Here is a 22,669-nt window from a genome sequence, read left to right on the forward strand (position 1 = left end):
AGGAATTCCTCCTCCACAGTATTGTTAGTAATTTGGTTAGCCCAATCTATATGTAGATTAAAGTCACCCATGATAACTGCTGTGCCCTTATTGCACGCGTCTCTAATTTCCCGTTTAATGCCATCCCCCAACCTCCGCATTACTGTTTGGAGGTCTGTATACCACTCCCACTAACGTTTCTGCCCCTTGGTATTTCTCAGTTCTACCCATACAGATTCCACATCATCAGAGCTAATATCCTTCCTTTCAATTGTGTTAATCCCCTCTTTAACCAGCAATGCTAACCCACCTCCTTTTCCTTTTTGCCTATCTTTCCTGAATATTGAAAACCCCTGGATGTTGAGTTCCCAGCCTTGGTCACCCTGGAGCCATGTTTCCGAAATCCCAATCATATATCCGTTTACGTCTATTTGCGCAGCTAATTCATCCACCTTATTACGAATGCTCCTCGCATTAAGACACAAGGCCTTCAGGCCATGTTTGATTTAAACCCTTGATTTCTCTGACTGCCACCTTTGTTTTTCTCCTTCCTGTCTTTTGCTTCTATCCTTGTTTCCCTTTCCTCTGTCTCCCTGCTCAGGTTCCCAACTCCCTGCCATTTTAGTTGAAACCCTCCCCGAGAGCACTAACAAACACTCCCCCTAAGACATCGGTCCCGGTCCTGGCCAGCTGCAAACCGTCCGGTTTGTACTGGTCCCACCTCCCCCAGAACCGGTTCCAATGTCCCAGGAATTTGAATCCCTCCCCCTTGCACCATTCCTCTAGCCACGTATTCATCTGAAATATCTTTCTATTTCTACTCTGACTAGCACGTGGCACTGATAGCAATCCTGAGATTACAACCTTTGAGGTCCTATATTTTAATTTACCTCCTAACTCCCTATATTCAGCTTTTAGGACCTCATCCCGTATTTTTACCTATATCGTTGGTACCTATATGCACCACGACAACTGGCTGTTCACCCTCCCCCTCCAGACTGCTCTGCAGCCACTCTGAGACATCCTTGACCCTTGCACCAGGGAGGCAACATACCATCCTGGAGTCACGTTTGCGGCCGCAGAAACGCCTATCTGTTCCCCTTACAATAGAATCCCCTATTACTATAGCTCTCCCACTCTTTTTCCTCCCGTCCTGTGCAGCAGAACCACCCACGGTGCCAGGAAGTTGGCTGCTGCTGCCTTCCCCTGATAAGCCATCTCTCTCACCAATATCCAAAGCGGTATATCTGTTTGAGAGGGGGATGGTCACAGGGGACCCCTGCACTACCTGCCTGCGCCTACTACTCTGCCTGGTGGTCACCCATTCTCTTCCTGCCTGTGCAGCTTTTACCTACGGTGTGACCAACTCCCTAAACGTGTTATCCACGACGTCCTCGGCATCGCAAATGCTCCAGTATGTATCCATTCGCAGCTCCAGCGTCGCAATGTGGTCTGTTAGTAGCTGCAGCTGGATACACTTCCCGCACACATGGTCGTCAGGGACACAGGAAGTGTCCCTGATTTCCCACATCGCGCAGGAGGAGCATGCCACAGGGCCGAACTCTCCTGCCATGACTTACCCTTTAATTAATTCAAATTAAATTAAATCAAATCAATCCCGCCAATTACACTACAATTAAATGATATACTGAAGGGCCCCTGCTTACCAGCAGTCCCTGCTACACCACAGACACCCTGTAAACTATAAACCACAAAAGTTAAGTTTGGTTGGTGAGTATTTCTCTCTTTCTCCCAATCACTTACCTGCTTTCTGGTGACGTCACACTTCGATTACTTTTTACTTCTCTCTCTCCTCTGACAATGAGTTCAGGCCTCTCTCCGACCAGGCTCTTTATTTACCAGCCTCTGCTCCATTTCCCGGCTAGGTCCGCTCCTCCTCGGCAGCTCACAAGGAGTTCAGGCCCCTCTCCAACCGCGCTCTTTATTTACCAGCCTCTGCTCCGTTTCCCAGCTAGGTCCACTCCTCCTCGGCAGATCACACACTCACTCTTTTATGCACCTTATTCCTCTTTTCTACTCGATATGCTGGTGCCCATCCCCCTGCCAAGCTAGTTTAAACCCTCCCCAACAGTTGTAGCAAACCTCCCCGTGAGATTATTGGTCCCGGCTCTGTTGAGGTGTAACCCATCCGGCTTGTACAGGTCCCAACTTCCCCAGAAATGGTCCCAAAGCCTCATGAATCTAAAGCCCTCCCGTCTGCACCATCTCTCCAGCCACGCATTCATCTGTTCTATCCTCCTAGTCATGTACTCACTAGCACGTGGCACTGGGAGTAATCCGGCGATTACTATCTTTGAGGTCCTGCTTTTTAATCTCTTTCCTAGTTCCCTATAGTCTGCCTGCAGGATGTCATCCCTCTTTCTGCCTATTTCATTGGCATCGATACGGACAACGATCTCTGGCTGTCCACCCTCCCCCCTCAGAGTGTCCTGCAGCCGTTCAGTGACATCTTTGACCCTGGCACCAGGGAGGCAACATACCATTCTGGAGTCACGTCTGCATCCACAGAAACGCCTATCTGTTCCCCAAACCAATGAATCCCCTATCACTTTTGCTCTGCCACTCTTCTTGTTCTCCCCCTGTGCAGCTGAGCCACCCGTGGTGCCGTGGCCTTGGCTCTGGCTGCTCTCCCCAGAGGAGCCATCACCCCCACCAGTTTCCACCAGTTTCCAGAACTGTGAACCGGTTAGCGAGCGAGATGCACTCTGGGGATTCCTGCCCTAACTGCCTGGTCCTCCTTCTCTGTCTGATAGTTACCCATTCCCTCTCTGCCTGCATATTCTGAGGCTGCAGGGTGACCACTTCTAGAAACGTGCTTTCCAAGTATTTGCACTGTAGTGACTCCAGCTGCCGCTCAAGCTCTGAAACCCGGAGCTCGAGTTGCTGCAGTTGGCGACTCTTCCTGCACACGTGGTCGTCCAGACCGCAAGAAGCGTCCAGGATTTCCCACACGGCACAGGATGTGCAAATCAAGGGACTGAGCTGCCCTGTCATGTCTCTATTTACCAGACTATGGAGGTAATTTAGCAGAAATGAATTTAAAACATAACAAGAAACACTCAACAGCTACCCACCAATCAGCACTTCCTTCTATTAGATAGGCTATGAACTACTTAGCAGAAATATACTCAAAACAGCACAAAAAAAAACTTACCACAAATACTCACCCTATACTCACCTCTCAGATCCCTTGTGTCAGCGACGCCTTTGCATTCTGACGTCACTCCTTCGTTTTGACGCTTGCCGACTGGTTCCCTCGCAGGTCGTCCGCTCACTCAGACAGCCAGGCCTCTGCTCCGTGCAGCCTTTATTCCCGGTCTCCGACTCCGTTCCTCCCGCAGGTCCGCTCACCCAGACTGTACTGCTGCCCTGTGACGTCTCACCTTATTTATTGGAAATCGTGGAAGGTCCCGCCGCCACTGGTGTCTCCAATTGGGTCCTCGCTGTTTAAAGTACTCTGCCGCTCTGGCTCTCTGCTCCCGCTACGTAAACAAGTTTTACTTCATGTCGCCTTTGGTGCTTTTGCCAATCACCTTAAATCTGTGTCCTCTGGTTCTTGACCCTTCTGCCAATGGGAACAGTTTCTTTCTATCTACTCTGTCTAGACCCCTCATGATTTTGAACACCTCCTATCAAATCTCCTCTCCAGCTTCTCTACTCTAAGGAGAACAACCCCAGCTTCTCTAGTCTATCCACATAACTCAAGTCCCTCATCCCTGGAATCATTCTCTCATAAATCTTTTCTGCACCCTCTCTAAGGCCCTTACATCCTTCCTAAAGTGCGGTGCCCAGAATTAGACACAATATCCAGCCGAGGCTGAACCAGTGTTTTATAAAGGTTCATCATAACTTCCTTGCTTTTGTACTCTATACCTCTATTTATGAAGCCAAGGATCCCGTATGCTTTTTTAACCGCTTTCTCAACCTGCCCTGCCACTGTCAACGATTTGTGCACATATACCCCCAGGTCTCTCTGTTCATGCTCCCTCTTTAGGATTGTACCCTTTAGTTTATATTGCCTCTGCTCGTTCTTCCTCCCAAAATCTATCACTTCGTACTTTACTGCGTTAAATTTCATCTGCCATGTGTCCGCCCATTCCACCAGCCTGTGTCTGTCTTCTTGAAGTCTATCACTATCCTCCTCACTGTTCACTATACTTCCAAGTTTTGTGTCATCTACAAATTTTGAAACTGTGCCCCATACACCCAAGTCCAAGTCATTAATATATATCAAGAAAAGCAGTGGTCCGAGTACTGACCCCTGGGGAATACCACTCTATACCTTCCTGCAGTCCAAAAAACAACTGTTCACTACTACTCTCTGTGTCTTGTCACTTAGCCAATTTCATATCTGTGCTGCCACTGTCCCTTTTATGCCTTGGGCTTCAATTTTGCTGGCAAGCCTATTATGTGGCACTTTATCAAACACCTTTTGGAAGTCCATGTACAATCACGTCAACCGCATTACCCTCGTCAACCCTTTCTGTTACCTCATCAAAAAACTTAATCAAGTTAGTTAAACACGATTTGCCTTTAACAAATCCATACTGGCTTTCCTTAATTAATCCACACTTGTCCAAGTGACTGTTAACTTTGTCCCTGATTATCGTTTCTAAAAGCTTCCCTCTACCGAGGTTAAACTGATTGGCCTGTAGTTGCTGGGTTTATCCTTACACCCTTTTTTGAACAAGGGTGTAACATTTGCAATTCTCCAGTCCTTTGGCACCACCCCTTTATCTAAGGAGGATGAGAAGATTATGGCCAGTATCTCTGCGATTTCCTCCTTAACTTGCCGATGCATCCCATCCAGTCCTGGTGACTTATCAACTTTAAGTACAGACAGCCTTTCTAGTACCTCCTCTTTATCAATTTTTATCTCATCCAATATCTCCACTATCTCCTCTTTCACTATGACTTCAGCAGCATCTTCTTCCTTGTACTCATTTAGCATCTCAGCCATGCCATCTGCCTCCATGTGTAGGTCTCCTCTTTGGTCCCTAATCGGCTCCACCCCTCCTCTTACTACCTGTTTACTATTTATATGCCCATAGAAGACTTTTGAATTCCCTTTTATGTTAGCTGCCAATCTATTCTCATACTCTCTCTTTGTCCCTCTTATCTATTTCTAATATTGCAGATGATACCAAATTGGGGGGATAGCCAATATTGAGGAGGACTGCAACAAATTACAGGAGAACATTAATAAACTTGCAGAATGGGCAAATAATTGGCAAATGATGTTCAACACAGTTAAATGTGAGGTATCACATTTTGGTAGGAAGAATAGGGAGGTCACTTATTACTTGGAGGGTGCGAGTCTAGGTGGGGTAGAGGAACAAAGGGATCTTGAAGTACAAATACATAAATCACTCAAAGTTGGGCCACAGGTTAGCAAGGCCGTAAAAAAAGCAAATCAAGCACTAAGGTTTATTTCTAGAGAGATAGAATTGAAAAGTAGCCCGGAAGTTATGCTAAACCTGTATCGAACCTTGGTTAGACCACACTTAGAGTACTGCGTGAAGTTCTGGTCGCCATATTATAAAAAGGATTTGGAGGCATTGGAGAGGGTGCAGAGAAGATTTACAAGGATGATACCAGAAATGCGAGGGTATACATATCAGGAAAGGATGAATAGGCTGGGTCTCTTTTTCTCTTGATAAAAGAAGGCTTAGGGGTGACCTAATAGAGGTCTTTAAAATTATGAAAGGTTTTGATAGAGTGGATACAGAGAGAATGTTTCCACTTGTGGGGAAGAGCATAACTAGAGGCCAGCAATATAAGATAGTCACCAAGAAATCCAATAGTGAATTCAGAAGAAACTTCTTTACCCAAAGAGTGGTGAGAATGTGGAACTCGCTACCACAGGGAGTGGCTGAAGCTAAAAGTATAGATGCATTTAAGGGGAGGCTGGACAAGCATATGAGGCTGAAGGGAAAAAAGGGTTATGCTGATAGATTTAGATGAGGAAAGACGGGAGGAGGCTCGAGTGGAGCATAAACGCCGGTATGGCCTGTTTCTGTGCCGTATATCCTATGTAATCTTCTTTTTCACTTCCCTTCTGAACTTTCTATATTCAGTCTAATTCTCACTTGTACTCTCAATCTGACACCTAAATCTCTCTGATGCAGTTCAATGCAGAGAAATAAGAAATGGTATATTTTAGGAAAAGGACAGTGAAAGGAAGCATGCCCTAAATGTTGGGAAGTGGGAACTGAGGGTACAGATACATAAAGTGGGCATGCAGATTGACAAGGCCTTAAAAATGGTAAGTGGGATTTTGGGTTTTATATATAGAGACATTAAACATAAAAGCAAGAAAGTGATGTTGAATTTGTACAAATGTAAGAAATCACACAACACCAGGTTATAGTCCAACAGCTTTATTTGAAATCACAAGCTTTCGGAGCGCTGCTCCTTCGTCAGGTGAAGTGGAGAGATGCATAAAAACACAGCTTATATAGTCAGAGAATAATGTCAGATGTTTACAGGTAATCTTTCTAACTGCCATTTATCACACCTCGGCAGAGAGATAATCACAGCAATCAAAGGTATAAATGGTGTCCAAACAGGTCAGTCAGGAAAACATTGATGAGGAGCATAGATAGGGTAGATAGTAAGAAACTTTTCCCCTTAGTAGAGGGGTCAATAACAAGGGGGCATAGATCAAGGTAAGGGGCAGGAGGTTTAGAGGGGATTTGAGGAAAAACTTTTTCACCCAGAGGGTGGTTGGAATCTGGAACTCACTGCCTGAAAGGGTGGTAGAGGCAGGAACCCTCACAACATTCAAGAAGCATTTGGATGAGCACTTGAAATGCCATAGCATACAAGGCTACGGACCAAATGCTGGAAAATGGGATTAGATTAGACAGGGCTTGATGGCCGGCGCGGACACGATGGGCCGAAGGGCCTCTTTCTGTGCTGTATAACTCAATGACTCTATGACTCTATCCCCACTACCCTCCTTGAATAATGGTACTACGTTAGCTGTCCTCCAGTCCTCTGGCACCTCTCCTGTGGCCAGAGAGGTTCTGAAAATTTGTGTCAGAGCCCCTGCAATCTCCTTCCTTGCCTCACACAGCAGCCTGGGATACATCTTGTCTGGGCCTGGGGATTTATCCACTTTCAAGCCTGCTAAAACTGCTAGTACCTCCTCCTTCTCAATGCTAATTTGTTCAAGTATATCACAATCCCCCTGCCTGATTTCTATGCCTACATCGTCCTTCTCCATAGTGAACACAGATGCAAAATATTAATTTAAAACCTCACCTATGTCTTCTGGCTCTACACACAGATTGCCACTTTGGTCCCTAATGGGCCCTACTCTTTCCCTGGTTATCCCCTTGCCCTTAATATACTTATAAAACACCTTGGGATTTTCCTTTATTTTGCCCACCAGTGGTTTTTCATGCCCCCTCTTCGCTCTCCTAATTTCTTTTTTAAGTATCCCCCTGCACTTTCTATACTCTTCTAGGGCTTCCATTGTTTTTAGTCCTTTGTATCTGCCAAAGCCTCCCTTTTTTTCCTAATCCATTCTCGTACATCCCTTGACATCCAGGGTTCCCTGACTCCTTGATTAATATTGCGACACCCCTCCTCTTTTACACCCCCCTCTGTCTCGCCTGAAGATTCTATACCCCGGAATATTGAGCTGCCAGTCCTGCCCCTCCCTCAACCATGTCTCTGTGATAGCAACAATATCATACTCCCATGTGTTCATCAACACCTTCAATTCATCTGCCTTACTCGCAAGACTCCTTGCATTAAAATAAATGCCATCCAGCCTTGCCATACTCCCTTGTGCCGTTACATATTTGACTTGTTTTTTCCTCTATATTTGGCTGTGCATCACCCCCTACTATAGCTCCACTCTGTATCCCATCCCCCTGCCAAGTTAGTTTAAACCCCCCCCCCCAACAGTACTAGCAAACCTCCCTGCAAGGATGTTGGTCCCATTCCGGTTCAGGTGCAATCCGTCCGACTTGTACAGGTCCCACCTTCCCCAGGAGCAGACCCAGTGATCCAGGAAACTAAAGCCCTCCCTCCTGCACCAACTCTTTAGCCACGCATTCATCTGCTCTATCCTTCTATTCCTATACTTACTAGCACGTGGCACCGGGAGTAATCCAGAGATTACAACCTTTGAGGTCCTGCTTTTTAATCTGCTACCTAGCTCCCTAAATTCTTGTTGCAGGACCTCATCCCTCTTTCTACTCATGTCGTTGGTACCAATGTGAACCACGACCTCTGACTATTCGCCCTCCCCCTTCAGAATGCCCTGCAGCCATTCAGTGACATCCTTGACCCTGGCACCAGAGAGGCAACATACCCTCCTGGAGTCACGTCTGCGGCCACAGAAACGTCTATCTGTTCCTCTTACGATAGAATCCCCTATCACTATTGCTCTCCCACTCTTTTTCCTCCCCTCCTGTACAGCTGAGCCACTCGTAGTGCCACAGACTTGGCTCTTGCTGCATTCCCCTGAGAAACCATCTCCCCTATCAGTATCCAAAACGGAAAATCTGGTAGAGAGGGAGACGGACCCAGGGGACTTCTACACTACCTTCCTAGTTCTTTTACTCTGTCTGGCGGTCACCCATTCCCTGTCTGCCTGTGCACTCTTTACCTGCGGTGTGATCACCTTGTTAAACATGCTATCCACGAAGATCTCAGCTTTGCGGATGCTCCACAGTGACTCCAGCCGCAGCTCCAGCTCCGAAACGCGGATTTCGAGTAGCTGCAGCTGGAGACACTTCCTGCACATGTGTTCGCCCTGGACACCGAAAGTGTCCCTGATTTCCAACATAGTACAGGAGGAGCACTCCACGCTGCCGAGCTGCCCTGCCATGTCCTACCCTTAATTTACTCCCTTTAAATTAAAGAATATTAAATACACTAGGGACCTTACTTCCCTTTAAACACTACATACTCTAAACTAGAAACCTTACTTTTACTTTAATGACTGGAATGTAGAAATACTCACCGCTGGTTCTCTGTCCCCTCTTGTACAGCTTTTTAGCTCCTGCTCTCCTGGAAGCTGATAAAGATGGAAAAAGAAAGGAATACCTCCCTCCCCGAACTCCCTCACTCACCAAACTCGCAGCTTAACACTCTGTTCCGATCTGCACTCCGTGACAAACTGCACTCTAACCTTTATTCCTGGTCCATCCTTGTCCCTTTCCATAACTACCATAAATCTAATTGAATTATGATCACTACCACCAATATGCTCTCCCAGTGATACTCTTTCCACCTGGCCAGCTTCATTCCCTAAAACTAGGTCCAGAACCGCCCCCTCTCTTGTTGGGCTTGCTATGTACTGGCTAAAAAAGTTCTCCTGAATGCATTTTAAGAATTCTGCTCCCTCTATGCCTTTCACACTAATTTTATCCCAGTTAATATTAGGGAAGTTGAAATCCCCTACTATTACTGCCCTATTTTTGCATGTCTCAGAAATTTGCCTACATATTTGCTCTTCTATCTCCCTCTGACTGTTCGGAGGTCTATCGTACACTCCCAGCAGTGTGATTGCCCCTTTTTTGTTTTTCATATTGCCTCATTTGATGATCCTTCTAAGATATCCTCCCTCCTCACAGCTGTAATTGATTCTTTAATCAATATTGCGACCCCCCCCTCCATTTTTATCCCCCTCTCTATCTCATCTGTAAACCCTGTAACCAGGAATGTAGGGCTACCATTCCTGCCCTTCTGGAACAGAGATTGTTAACAGGGGAGAGGCTTTCAAAATTACAAAAAGTTTTGACATGCTAAATTGTGAAGGATTGTTGCCACTGGTTGGAAAATCAGTAACAAGGGACATAACTCATAACTGTCGCTAGGAGAACAAAGGTGGAAGAGGGATATCTCACAGTGGGTGCTTTAGCACAAGTGGCTCTTGGGCTTGACACTTGTGGCATCATTTAAAAGGAAATTAGATGAGTATTTGCAAAGGAGGAGTATGAAAAGATTGGTGTGGAGAATTTCAGTGGAACAAATGTCATTTCTGAGTCTTTTTTTCTTGTCCTTGTCTAAATCATTAAATTATTTTGTGGATCTAAAGAGAATTTAATGATGAGTTTCAGAGTTTAGTGTGATATCTTTTTAAATTTCAGTTTTATCAATTTTGTAGCCATCTTTTCTTTTTGAAAGGTGTTTCTGTGCACTACATGTGCCTCCCTCAATCCAGGGGTATGAGTCTAAGTATAATTCAGAAAGTTCTATGTTGACATTTCATTTCGCTCCTTGTGTGAGTTCTAGGCGAAATTCAGCGGGAGGTTGGCGGCGGCAGTAACTGTTTGTGCCCCGTGAAGCTGCGCCACCGGCGATGACGTCATTGATGTGCGCAGCGCCCCACTCACGCCCGTCCGCGATCAATGGTAGCGCTCCCTGACTTATCGCCAGACGCTATGTCCGACGTGGTCTGGGGGCCTACCTGCGGCCGGGGCGACGCAAATTAAAGGGGAGGTGCCGGGCTGCCATTTTTGTTGTTGGCCACCTGCCTCCTCTGCCGTCCCCGGCTTCCTCTGCAGCCCCCCCCCCCTGCGGAGTGCCGGCTGTGCTCCGTGAGCCCGGCACTTCTCTTGAGTGTGGTGCTGTTTTGCCAGCACTCCAATCCCTGGTGGCCCAGCTGGGCCCCAGGTCGCGCTGCACTAGGCCCCTCCCCTTTAATAAGGGATAAGGGGAGGAAGGCCTGCAGTACCGTGGTGTAGCACGTAGCGCTGCGATATTCACTCGCAGCGCCCCAAGAGGGGGCTACTGGAAGCGCCCCACCTCCCTCTTGGGGCGCTGCTGGTGAATTTCGGTCACGGGGGTGCTAGTTTTTTCGGGGCGCTAAAAGCAGTGCCCTGGCGAAGTTAGCGCCCCAAAGGGGGTGCGACTCAATTTTTCCCCCCAAAGAGAATTGGCATGAAGCATGATCACATGGTCATGAAGTACATTTAGGTGAAAAAGGCTCTCTGGCCCACTTGATCTCATCTATCAATGATCAGCAATCAACAATGAACCCTATCATCTTCCCATTATAGCACATAGTAGTTTCTTGTGAGTCCAGTGTCCTGACCTCAACCATCTTTCCTGGTGTAACACATAATAGTTGAAACCCCAAATAGCTGAAATCCCAGTGTTATCAGACTGTTCCAGGTCCACATCCATTCCAATATAGAAGATTCCTATGGATTTGAATAAAATCAAAATTGGACGATAGAAAATGGTAGCAAGCTGATCATTAATCCCAACCCTCATCTTCTAATTACCCTCCTGTATACAGCATCCTGACATGATGCTTAGGCTAGAATCATGGGGGGTTGCCAGCAGTTGGGGTGGGGGTGGGTGTTGGGGGAAGCTGCTTGAGAACTTAATTGAACAGATATTAAACTTTTTTTTTAAATGAGATAAAGTCTTCATTGCAAATGTTTGAGAAATCATTTCTAGTTGTTTGCAAGCACGTGACATAATATAGAAAAAAAGACTTGAATTTACATAGTATCTTATCACATCGCTCAGAAGCACTTTGCATTCAATGAATTACTTTGAAATGCAGTGACTATTGTTATGTGGGCAGCCATGGAAATGGGAAGAGCTTGTTGCTTGATTTGTGCATGCTGTTATTATTCTGTATGATGTTGTGAGGAGCTGTTGCATATTATTGATGCATTAATGATTGAAAGATATTGCTTGTTGAACAGGTGCGACTTACCCATAGCAGATTATGCATGGCAGCTGTGACCGGTTTGTGCAGTTTAATCCAGGCTGAGATATTTTCAGGAATGTTAGGGCCTTATTTCAATTTTTTGCCAAAACATTCCATTCAGCCACTGCTCAAATTAATTGTGTCCAAAAAATGAACTAAAAGGCCCATTTAAAAGGGGCAGTATTATTATGAAAATTGTTTGTAAGCCTTTTAAGGGCATGACTTAATTGGCATCAAGATACATCATTGTATCAGTGATATGACGCCACTGTAACAAGAATAATGCCCAGCTTTACTCCCTTCCCAAATAAAGATTCGTCACATTTTTTTTGTCTCTAAAATGGATTATTATTATTCTTTATTTAGGTTCCTATATGCTGGTGAATTCTTCACAGCATGCTCCAGGCCAGAAAGCTCAACTCATCCTCCCATCTTTGAGCGAAAATGACACTCACTGCATCCAGTTCAGCTACTTCCTCCACAGCAGAGATGGGTACAGCCCCGGGTCACTCCACGTCTTCGTCAGGGTCAACAACGGGCCCGTTGGCGGTTCGATCTGGAACGTGTCAGGATCGCACAGGCGGCAGTGGTTCCAGGCCGAGCTCGCCATCAGTACCTTCTGGCCAAATGAATATCAGGTACCAAGCTTAGCTTTTCCATTGAGAAAAAAAAATAATCGCACCTGTACTGTGTAATCCTTGAGTATTTCTGACAAGTCATCCCCAGGAGTTTGCAGGAGTCTTCTTGTGGTTGAACTTGGGAAGGGGGAAAAAAATCAGCTCATTCCAGTCAGATCAGACTACAGTGCCCCATGCAGCGTTCCAGGCCATGTTATATATACACCACAGCTCAGTGAATTTATTTTCTTTGAATTATGTGAACAGTTCTTCTTTATGTCTCTTCAAGGTAGTGAATGCTGGTGTTGGGGAATGACGTAGTTTCTCCTAGTGTAAATGTTAAGCACTTGCTCTGGGTGTAGCATGCATTAGAAATAGAACAAAGCTCCTTCTGCTGCCCTCAAATAATGGGGTTTCACCTGAGTCTCAAAATGGACCATCTACTGCAACAACACCATGTTTTGGAATTCCTCCCCAGTTTTCTTTTTTCTCCCCATCTCTCCTGAAGGCCTCCTTTACCTCAGCCAAGTGGCCATTCTCCATAGTTGAGTCTAGATGGACTAACAGTGGAAGACTTGAATAGTGGGGCTAGACTATTATGATGGGAGGGGGGGAAGAGAATCATAGCCGTGCCTTGTTCAGTCCTCACCCAAAGTCCACAAGCCTGCATTTTCCAATATGGGTCACTGAATAGTGGCCAGGAGCAGGAGCACTGGGTGATTTTGTTTTGCCGCTCCCTTAGTTGAATCCATCTACTGCACTCCCATCATTGCCCCAGCTGAGACTAACTATTTCAGCAAAGCCATCCGAGGGAGAGAGGAGGAGTGATCTCCAGTGTGACATTCTGGGTTCAATTTTAACTCCCGGGCAGCAACACGGCGAAGCGAGCATCCTGCCTGTCTGGATTTTAAATGGCCAGGCCTTGTTAACATGCTGCTTCCATGCAGGGGTACCGTCCTTTGCACAAGGTAAGTGCTTCAGGGAGGAATCCCAATTGGTGGGGGGGCGGGGAGGAAGCCCGGGGCAGGGGGAGATCTAAGATTTCCTTGTGTGGCCTGGTGAAGCACTCCTGCTCCTCTGGGGGCCCAAAAGGGACCTAAAATTAAGTTTTTTTTAAGTTACCTTACTGGGCCTCTTCTGACCCTGGCTGCTGTTCCCAGGAGGTTTGGCTTGACATTCAGCCCATCAGTTGGGGCTGGATTTGAAGTGAGATTCTCAAGGTGAAAAGGACAACTTTGTAATCCCAGACCCTCTAAAGCTCCATTTCAGCCGTTGCCTCTGCCTCACCCTTTCTCAGATCAGCTACTGACTTCTCTCTACAAAATAAAACTAAAGCATGAAAAACTTTAAAATCTTGCACAGGTGCAGATTGAGTTTTTCCTGTGCCCTCACTTATTATGATGCATTACATTTTTTAGATTCTTAGCCAAATATATCTGTCACTAACAGTTTGGTCTCCTTCACAAACTTCTACTTTAAAACATGTATTAAAAGGGGGCACTGCATTACGCACCATAAGTTGATGACAACTGTACCAACAGCAAAAGCACTTAGATGGCATAGAATTACAACACAGAAACTGGCCATCCGACCCAACTGGTCTATGCCAGTGTTTATGCTCCACATGAGCCTCCTCCTACCCTACGTCATCAACTCTATCAGCATATTCTTCTATTCCTTTCACCCTCATGTGTTTACCTAGCTTTCCCTTAAATGCATCTATGCTATTTGCCTCAACTACTCCATGTGGTAGCAAGTTCCACATTCTCACCACTCTCTGGTTACACTCAATGACTTACAGTCCTGCTGAAGAAAACTCCTCATGGATAAAAAAGGCGTCTTAACAAACAAATCATGTTGATTTTTTTTCTTACTATTAGACAGTAGTTTAGAGGGTACGTGTTGGCTTAAACTTTTTAAGTACAGTTTTAAAACAAGTACATCAGTTGGCTTCTGATAAATACACAGATTAGTTTGCTCATAAATTTCATGTTCGAATCAGGAGGGCAGATTTCCTTGTGCTGACTCCCTGGGGAGGAAAGTCATGTCGGAATTGTCCAGCCCGCTCTAAGCCACTTGATGCCAGTTCTGTGATTTCTCGCCAGAAGTGGCATTGGGCATACAATACATCTGCCTAAATATGCTGCAATGAGATGAAAATGACAGGAGTATGTAGACATTACCATCATTTGCACCATAAGTAATGTTGAGCACTGGCAACGCAGATACACTGTTGCCGATTAGGGTTGCTAAGGTAACAGAGGAAAGATTTAAACTTTAAAGGGCCGCTGTATAGTCAATCACTGAGTTATTGATTGCACCAGGCAAGGTGGGAAATTTCTTAAAATTAAAAAAAACTCTTCTGTTGAGGGTCTGACAAAATTCTGGTGTAATACCCACTGGAAATGTTATGTACGCTAAGTATGGTTATCAATCTTTAACTTAGACACTGTATTATCATTGTTATAAATTCCTGGGTTAAAGTTGCCCATGTGAAGGTACGGCAAGAACTTTTACGGACACAATGTGACTAAGAGCAGACTTTCCATAATTCTGCACCAGTATCAACTGTTGCAGACAGTGAGGCTGCGCAGTCTCCAGGCAGAAACCCCAGGAGGAAGGGGTGGAGTCGGGTTTTTCAAGCGGGAAACGGGAGCGACTGGAAGAGAAGAGGGCAGGAGCTCTTAAAAGAGGGCTCAGGAGGCAAATGGCTGCCGCATCCCGTCCCGGGCTTCCAAACTCGGCCGCCGCCCTTCGTATTAGTAGCTCTGCATCCAGAACTCAAAGTGGGATTCAGTGATCGTGAAGAGAATTCAATGAAGGGGTTCGGAGTCGTATGTCTTGCAGACATTATACATACCATGAGCTCCAACTTAAGCGCGCCAACGAAAGAGTGCACTCGAATTTGGACACAGGGACAGATTCTCCTTTGAATCCATATAAATGGAGAATGTATGTTTATTATGTCTAGATTCATTCTAATGTATGCAAATGTCTAATTTAGGTCATTGACCCGTAATCTTCTTATACTGTCTGACGTTAAAACTATAAAGTAAGATAATTAGAATTAAGCCATTGTAGTAGTGATCTCCTTACTGGACTATAGAATACTGTCTACAACAGAGACCACATCTCACATATATCTAGAGAACTGTGAAGGGGTTACATTTTGGGGGCTCATCCGGGATTGTGGTCTATTTATGTCAGTAAACTAACAGTATTGAATGCTCATTGCTAAGAGAGTGGTTTGTGGTTTCTACTGGGCTGTTTGAGCATAAAAGATGGATGTTATTGAGGTTGAAGCTTGGTGCAAACGGAAGCAGATAGCTACTACCCATGCCATTGTGCTGAATGGTGTTGCTAACGATGACCCTGATGATGTCTTGCTAAGGGCTCTGAATTGTGTCAAAGCCTTTGGAAAGGTTAGGATAGTTGAGCGCTGCTTGGATACAGCTACCAAGAAGCAGTTTGTGTTGATCCAGACATCAGAGAACCTGAGAGGTCATGGTTTACCTGAGGCAGTTGGGCTTTCTGAAGAGGCTGGTCCCTGGCCAGTTCAGTTTGTTCCTATTACTACTAAGGAAGAAGAAGGGTTTCAGACCAAGTTGTTGTCATTCTTGAGACAAGAAGGAAAGACTGTTGCTGATGTCAAAGGTCTGATAGGTCCTTCGGCCCTGGATATGAACACTCAGTTGGTCAGTGCCATTAGTTCTCTGGTGGATAAATGCACCAATCTGCCCTTCGAGGCTCAGGGATACCATAAGCTCCGTATGTTCTCAGGAGTGAGACCAACTCCCAGTGGGGAAGAGGAGTACGATGCTTGGGCTGAGCAGACCCTGCCTCTGCTAGAGGAATGGCAGTGCAGTGACAATGTGAAGAGGCAGAGAATAGTAGAAAGCCTTAAGGGTCCTGCTGCTGACATTGTAAGATTCTTAAAGGCGCAGAACACCTCTGCTACTTCCTTTGACTACATGCAGGCTCTAGAAACTGCCTTTGGAACTACTGAAAGCATTTCAGATTTGATGGTCAGATTCAGAAGCACATTCCAGTGTGAGGGAGAGAAGCTGTCCAGTTATCTGCTGAGAATAGACAAACTGCTGCATTGTATGTTACGGAAAAGAGGGATTGAGTTGCCTGAAATGAATCGATTCCGCATTGAACAGGTTGTGCGAGGTGCATTGCTCGAAGACGTGACTGCTCTTCGCATACGCATGACCCATAAGTTGCGAGATCCACCTACCTTCACTGAGCTGCTAAGGGAAGTCAGAGAGGAGGAGGATATGCTTCAGGCCCGGAATGTAGCAAAGAGTGCTGTGATGTCCAAGCTTGTGACTCCTGTTACAGTTCCTACTCCTAAGGGTGATGTCAACCCTGAGATGGAACAGCTGAAGAAGGAAATAAATGTCATGAGAGCCGAGATGGCATATTTTCGGTCTAAGCCCAACACAGAAAGGGATGGCGCACGGGTGCAAAAGGTTGAACACCCTGCGAAGTCTAACAGCAAAATGAATGATTCCTCTAAAGGATATCCCCATGAAGGAGATAGACCTGGAGTCTTTTGTTATAACTGTGGAAAGGATGGACATTTCAAGCGAGAATGTAGAGGTGAGGAAAATCTAAAAAAAGTAAATGACCGTCTCATAAAACTTACCAAGAAGTCGGCAAACTACAAAGGGGCACAGTAACGGAACGGCCTGCTGTCCCTGTAGTTAAGACACGTTCCGCTAAGTGCAATAATAGACGAGGGGATATGAAAGACATCATACCTGAAGGTTTAGTAGGGCCGAGTTCTGCTGTATCAATACAGATTGAAGGCATTTATACTAAAGCTATCCTCGACACGGGTTCTCAGGTTACCATACTGTACAGATCCTTCTATGACCGATACCTGACACATTTGCCGTTAACCCCAATCAGTCTTCTGCAGATCTGGGGCCTTAGTCCTGCTGATTACCCATATGATGGCTATTTGTTGCTGAGGTTGGAGTTCTTGGAAGCTGATGTAGGGACCACTGAGACCATTGATGCACTTGTGTTGGTTTGCCCTGACCCCATGGTGAAAGGTGAGGTTTCCATACTGGTTGGCAGTAATACACCCATAGTGAGACGACTCCTGACAAGCTGCAAAGAGCAGGGAGGTGAAAACTTCTTGAGCACCAGACACATTCACCCTGTTTTCAAAAAGGCTTTTGAGAAACTGCCTGAACTTTCTTCCGACGTAGATGATAGCAAAAGAGGAACTGTGTGGTACGTTCGAGCCAAACCTATCACCCTGCGTCCTGGAGGAGTGGCTAGAATCCCTGGGATACCAAAATTCCCTGGAATGCCAGGTACTGAAGCCATTCTGATAGAGTCACCTGATGATCCTGCAGAAGAGTCACGGTTTCCAAATGAGCTTCTGGTGAGACCAGAGTTGCAGACCCCGACAGCTGTGTTGTCAAGGAGAGTTACAGTGACCATGAGGAATATGTCAGGCAAAGGAATCACATTGAGGAAAGGAATGCCGATTGCGCATCTGTTTCCTGTAAATGTACTGTCGTCACATGTGAAGGAAGAGTCCAAAGTTAACTCAACCGGAGATCTGACACCCTCCTCCTTCAACTTTGGAGATTCATTCGTTCCTAAAGAATGGAAGGACCGATTAGTCAGGAAGATGATGGAGCGGAGAGGAGTTTTCTCTACTCATGAGTTTGATGTTGGTTGTAGTAAGAGTACTCGCCATTCTATCAGAATTACCGAGGATAAACCCTTTCAGGAGAGGTCTCGACGGCTGGCACCAGCTGACATCGAAGCAGTGAGACAGCACCTGTCGCAGTTAAAAGAAGCTGAGATCATTACCGAGTCCAGGAGTCCTTATGCAGCTCCTATAGTGGTGGTGAGGAAAAAGAACGGAAAGATTCGGATGTGTGTGGACTTTAGGACGCTTAACAGACGTACTATTCCCAACCAATACACCGTTCCAAGAATTGAGGATGCACTGGCTTGTCTTAATGGAAGCAAGTGGTTCAGTGTGTTGGATCTCAGAAGTGGATACTACCAAATACCGATGAGTTAATCGGACAAAGAAAAGACAGCCTTTATATGTCTAGTTGGGTTCTACCAATTTGAAAGGATGCCACAGGGAGTTTCAGGCGCTCCAGCAACTTTTCAAAGAATAATGGAACAAACAGTTGGGGACATGAACTTGCTCGAAGTATTGGTGTACTTGGACGATATCATTGTGTTTGGGGCAACCCTTGAAGAACACGAAGCTCGGTTGCTGAAAGTGCTTGGTCGCCTGGAGGATGAAGGCCTCAAGCTATCATTGGACAAGTGTCAAGTTTTGCCAAACATCCGTGTCCTATGTGGGGCATATTGTATCACAGGATGGAGTAGCCACAGATCCATCCAAGATCGAAGCTGTTACCACATGGCCCAAACCGAACACAGTGACTGCCTTGCGGTCATTTCTTGGGTTCTGCGGATATTACAGGCGCTTTGTGCAGGATTACTCCAAAGTGGCCCATCCTCTGAATCAGCTGCTGGCTGGTTACCTCCCACCAGCCGAGAGGAAGAAAAAGGCTAAAGGTAAAGAGAACAAGGACTACTTCAAACCCTCTGAGCTTTTTGGTGTTAGATGGGATGAGAAATGCGAAGAGGCCTTCCACACCTTAAAGCAAAGTCTTACTCAAGCCCCCGTGTTGGCTTTTGCAAACCCACAGCTGCCATATGTGCTACACGTGGATGCCAGTCAAGAAGGGTTGGGTGGTGTGTTGTATCAGGACCAAGGAGCAGGGCTGAGACCCGTAGCGTTCATCAGTCGCAGTCTTACGCCATCAGAGCATAACTACCCAGCTCATAAGCTAGAATTCTTGGCGTTGAAGTGGGGGGTGGTGGATAAGCTGCAGGATTATCTGTATGGAGCGAAGTTTGAAGTGAGGACAGACATTGGCCCAGAAATTCCAGAACGGGGCTTGCAGCGCGTGCAAGCCCCGTATTTACACTTACCCCGCGCTACTGCCGATCAGCTCCAGGGACGCCTGGAATTGGTGTTTCCAGAAGAAGAATCCCGGGCAGCGTATGACGTCACGCCGCCCAGGAGTGCAGCCAGCGCGAAGCCAGGAGCGTGCAGTGCAAGTGAGACACGCCCCTTGAGGTCTCAGTTTCACTGGACACGCCCCCAATGTTTCTGTCAAGCTGCTAACCATTTTTACATGCAAAGCAGCAGTTTAAATAGGTTTTTGGAAGTTTTTTGAAGATTTTGGTAACTTTTATAAACTTTTTAAAATGTTTACATTATTTTGAGTAATCTGAAGTAGTTTTAAACAGAATTAAAGCAATTTAAAGACTTTTAAAAGCCCTAAAAGAATTTTTTAAATTCCATTTATTTATTTAGCAATGTCGTCGTCATACGTGTCTTCACACTGTTCCCTTTGGGGAACTGTATGAAGTGGTGGAAGGATTTATGGCCATGATTAACGCTCATTCCGTGACCGTAACCATCTTTGAACCAGGCATTAGGGCGGTTAGTCCTATGGCGGGAGGGTTTTACGGGCTCCCACAAGCTATACAAGGAGGGGGGGCCACCCACACCCACGGACGCAAATATCTCACGGGATGTCAACCCAGAATTTAGAGCCGGAGCTCCGACTCCACTTGCCGGGATTGTCTGGAGCGGGGTTCGAAACCCTACCCTTCCCCATGTGGGGAAAACCGGCATTTCCTGTCCTCTGAACGAAGGGGTTCAGAGGCAGAACGCGTGCAACTGCACAGGCAGCGCGTGCGCAGTATAATTCGCCGCTTTCATTAATGCTTTCAGTGAGGTCAAGTCATTACAACTTACACATGAAAAAAGCATGGGTACAGTTGCTCCAGAGGCTGCGGAGGAAGATATTTATTATCGTGGAGCTTCTGAAAGTATGTATGTCTGTATATATTCCTTTGCGTGTTATGTATATATTCCTTTACTTATGTGTATGAATGTATTATTTAATTATGACTTTCAGAGAAAGTAACTTATTGGAAAATCATAATTAAAAACATACATTCATACACATTAGTAAAGGAATATAAAACATACATACATATACGTAAAGGAATATATGTGGACATACATACATAACTCATTCTCACATTCCATTCACACAGCCACAATTGCTCCTTCTACCTACCGTTCTGAAAACCCTTTTTAAAAAAAAAAATATTAACTTTAAAACTTACTTAAAATTTCTTAAAATAACTTCCCTCCCTTTCCCAAACAAAAATATTGCATTTCAGAAGCTCCACGATAAAATGTTTCTTCCTCCGCAGCCAATGAACCACTTTACACTTGCTTTTTTCAAGTGTAAATTCTGAGGACTTACCCTCACGGATTTCATGAATGAAATCTACGAAGTTCACTGCGCAAGCGCTGCCTGTGCAGTCGCACGCGCTCGAGGTCTGGAAATGCCGGCATTCCCCGCATGCGCTGTTCATGCTGAACGCCGGCATTTCCAACGGCCAGATGCGTGAGTACCCCGAGCGCACTCACGCCTTTGGCTGCGAATTTCTGGCCCAATAATCCATTAACCTATGTGTTGACTTCGGCAAAACTTGATGCCACCGGCCACCGCTGGCTTGCTGCACTATCTGCTTACGACTTTAGTCTCAGGTACAGACCTGGGAACCAGAACATTGACGCAGATGCTCTGTCTCGTCGCCCACACTACCAGAAACCAGAGTGGAAAGATGTTGCTTCAGCAGATGTGAAAGTAATGTGTCAGATGTCCGTAGTATCTGGACCAAAGAATTCATTTCATGCTCGAGAGATTGACCACTTGGGAGTGTCAATGCATGCTGTTCCCCAGGCATTTTGCAACCTTTCCAGTTTGGATGTACAAAACTTACCCATGTTGTGTTCATCTGAAATATCCAAAGCACAACAGGAGGATCCCTGTATTCATGAGGTGTTTTCAGTTCTCCGTCTGGGTGATATTACACAGATCGACAAATCAAAACATCCTGACTGTCGTCTGCTCCTAAGAGAATGGGACCACTTGGAAATTAAAGAGGGAGTGTTGTGTAGAATCACTCACCCACCCACTAAACCATGTCATTCACAGTTGGTCCTGCCTGAAAAGTACAGGGAAATAGTGATGAAGTCTTTGCATGATGACGCAGGTCATCTGGGAGTAGATAAGACCTATGGGTTGGTCAAGGACAGATTCTATTGGCCGCGTATGAATCTGCGGTTGAGGAGTTCTGCAAGTCCTGTGCACGTTGTGTCCAGAGAAAGACTTTGTGATGAAATATTCCATTCATCACTGCCTGTGACTGTGGTCGGTTTCAGTGTCATTTCCCTTCCCCCAGTCCTCATTGTATTGTTTATTGGAATGTGCTGGAATGTGCTGTGTGTAGGGCTCTGCCCATACCTGGGCCCCTTTTGTAAGCTAGCTCAGTCTGGCCTCAGTCTCCAGAAGGAAGATATCTCTCTCTCTTACGTGTTACTTTCTAAGTTAATAAAAGCCTTATTTTGTTTCGCTAACATCGGGTCTCGGAATTATTGAGGCACATCAATTTTATTAACTTATTTTTCAACACTATGGATCAACTCCTGAAACCCGAACGTTTGGATTTGGATCAACATGTTCCGGACGCATCAGCACGCTTCGGACACTGGTTTGAGTGTATGGAATTCTTCCTGGACAATTCCGCAGCCGTCAAAGATGCTACGGACGCTGCGAGGATGAGACTCGGAATTCTGCGGAATTGGGTAAGCCACCGGGTTTACCCCCTCATCCAAGACGCCAATACGTACCTGGCCGCCTGCGACATCTTAAAGGCGCATTACCAGCAGCCTACGAATGAGGTGTATGCTAGGCATCTGCTCGCTACTCGCGCACAGCGACCTGGGGAATCGGTGGAGGAGTTCCGAAGCACCCTGAAAATGCTTGGCAAAGACTGCAAGTGCCGAGATGTAAAAGCCGCAGTGTACACTGACGAGCTTGTTCGCGATGCCTTTATCACAGGCCTCAGCTCCACTTACATCCGGCAAAGACTGCTGGAAAAAACGGGGTTGGACCTGAAACAGGCTGCGGACACCGCGCGATCCCTGGATGTGGCCCAGAGAAACTCGGACGCCTACTCTTCAGCCCGCGCCGTCCACGCCGCCACGTGTGCACCGAGGGCGCCGCCATCTTGGAAGGCATCTTCCCCGCCCGGCAGCCCGACACCGGCGGGGCCCCGCTCTCCCCCCAGAAGCCCTACGACAGCCGCGACGCGTCAGGGACCCAACTGCTACTTCTGTGGGCAGCCAAAACACACCAGAAACCTGTGCCCGGCGAAAGGCACCACCTGCTTTAAGTGCGGTAAGAAGGGGCACTTCGGGAAGGTGTGCAGAGGGAACCCC

General features: G+C 46.2%; 1 protein-coding gene across 7 annotated transcripts in view; it reads left to right on the top strand.

The window, feature by feature from the left end:
- The window catches only part of ptprub (protein tyrosine phosphatase receptor type Ub), a 1,172,978-nt gene that overhangs the window by 559,611 nt on the left and 590,698 nt on the right, over positions 1 to 22,669 (top strand). For all 7 annotated transcript variants that reach the window (XM_085962902.1, XM_085962905.1, XM_085962901.1 and 4 more), the window contains one exon: positions 12,053 to 12,324. In XM_085962902.1, coding sequence (XP_085819028.1) covers positions 12,053 to 12,324 — 272 coding nt within the window. The remainder of the gene's footprint in view (positions 1 to 12,052; positions 12,325 to 22,669) is intronic.

This window comes from Somniosus microcephalus, chromosome 20, assembly GCF_052327205.1.
Source record: "Somniosus microcephalus isolate GS21.2 chromosome 20, FLI_Smic_1.0, whole genome shotgun sequence".
Lineage (NCBI taxonomy): Eukaryota > Metazoa > Chordata > Chondrichthyes > Squaliformes > Somniosidae > Somniosus > Somniosus microcephalus.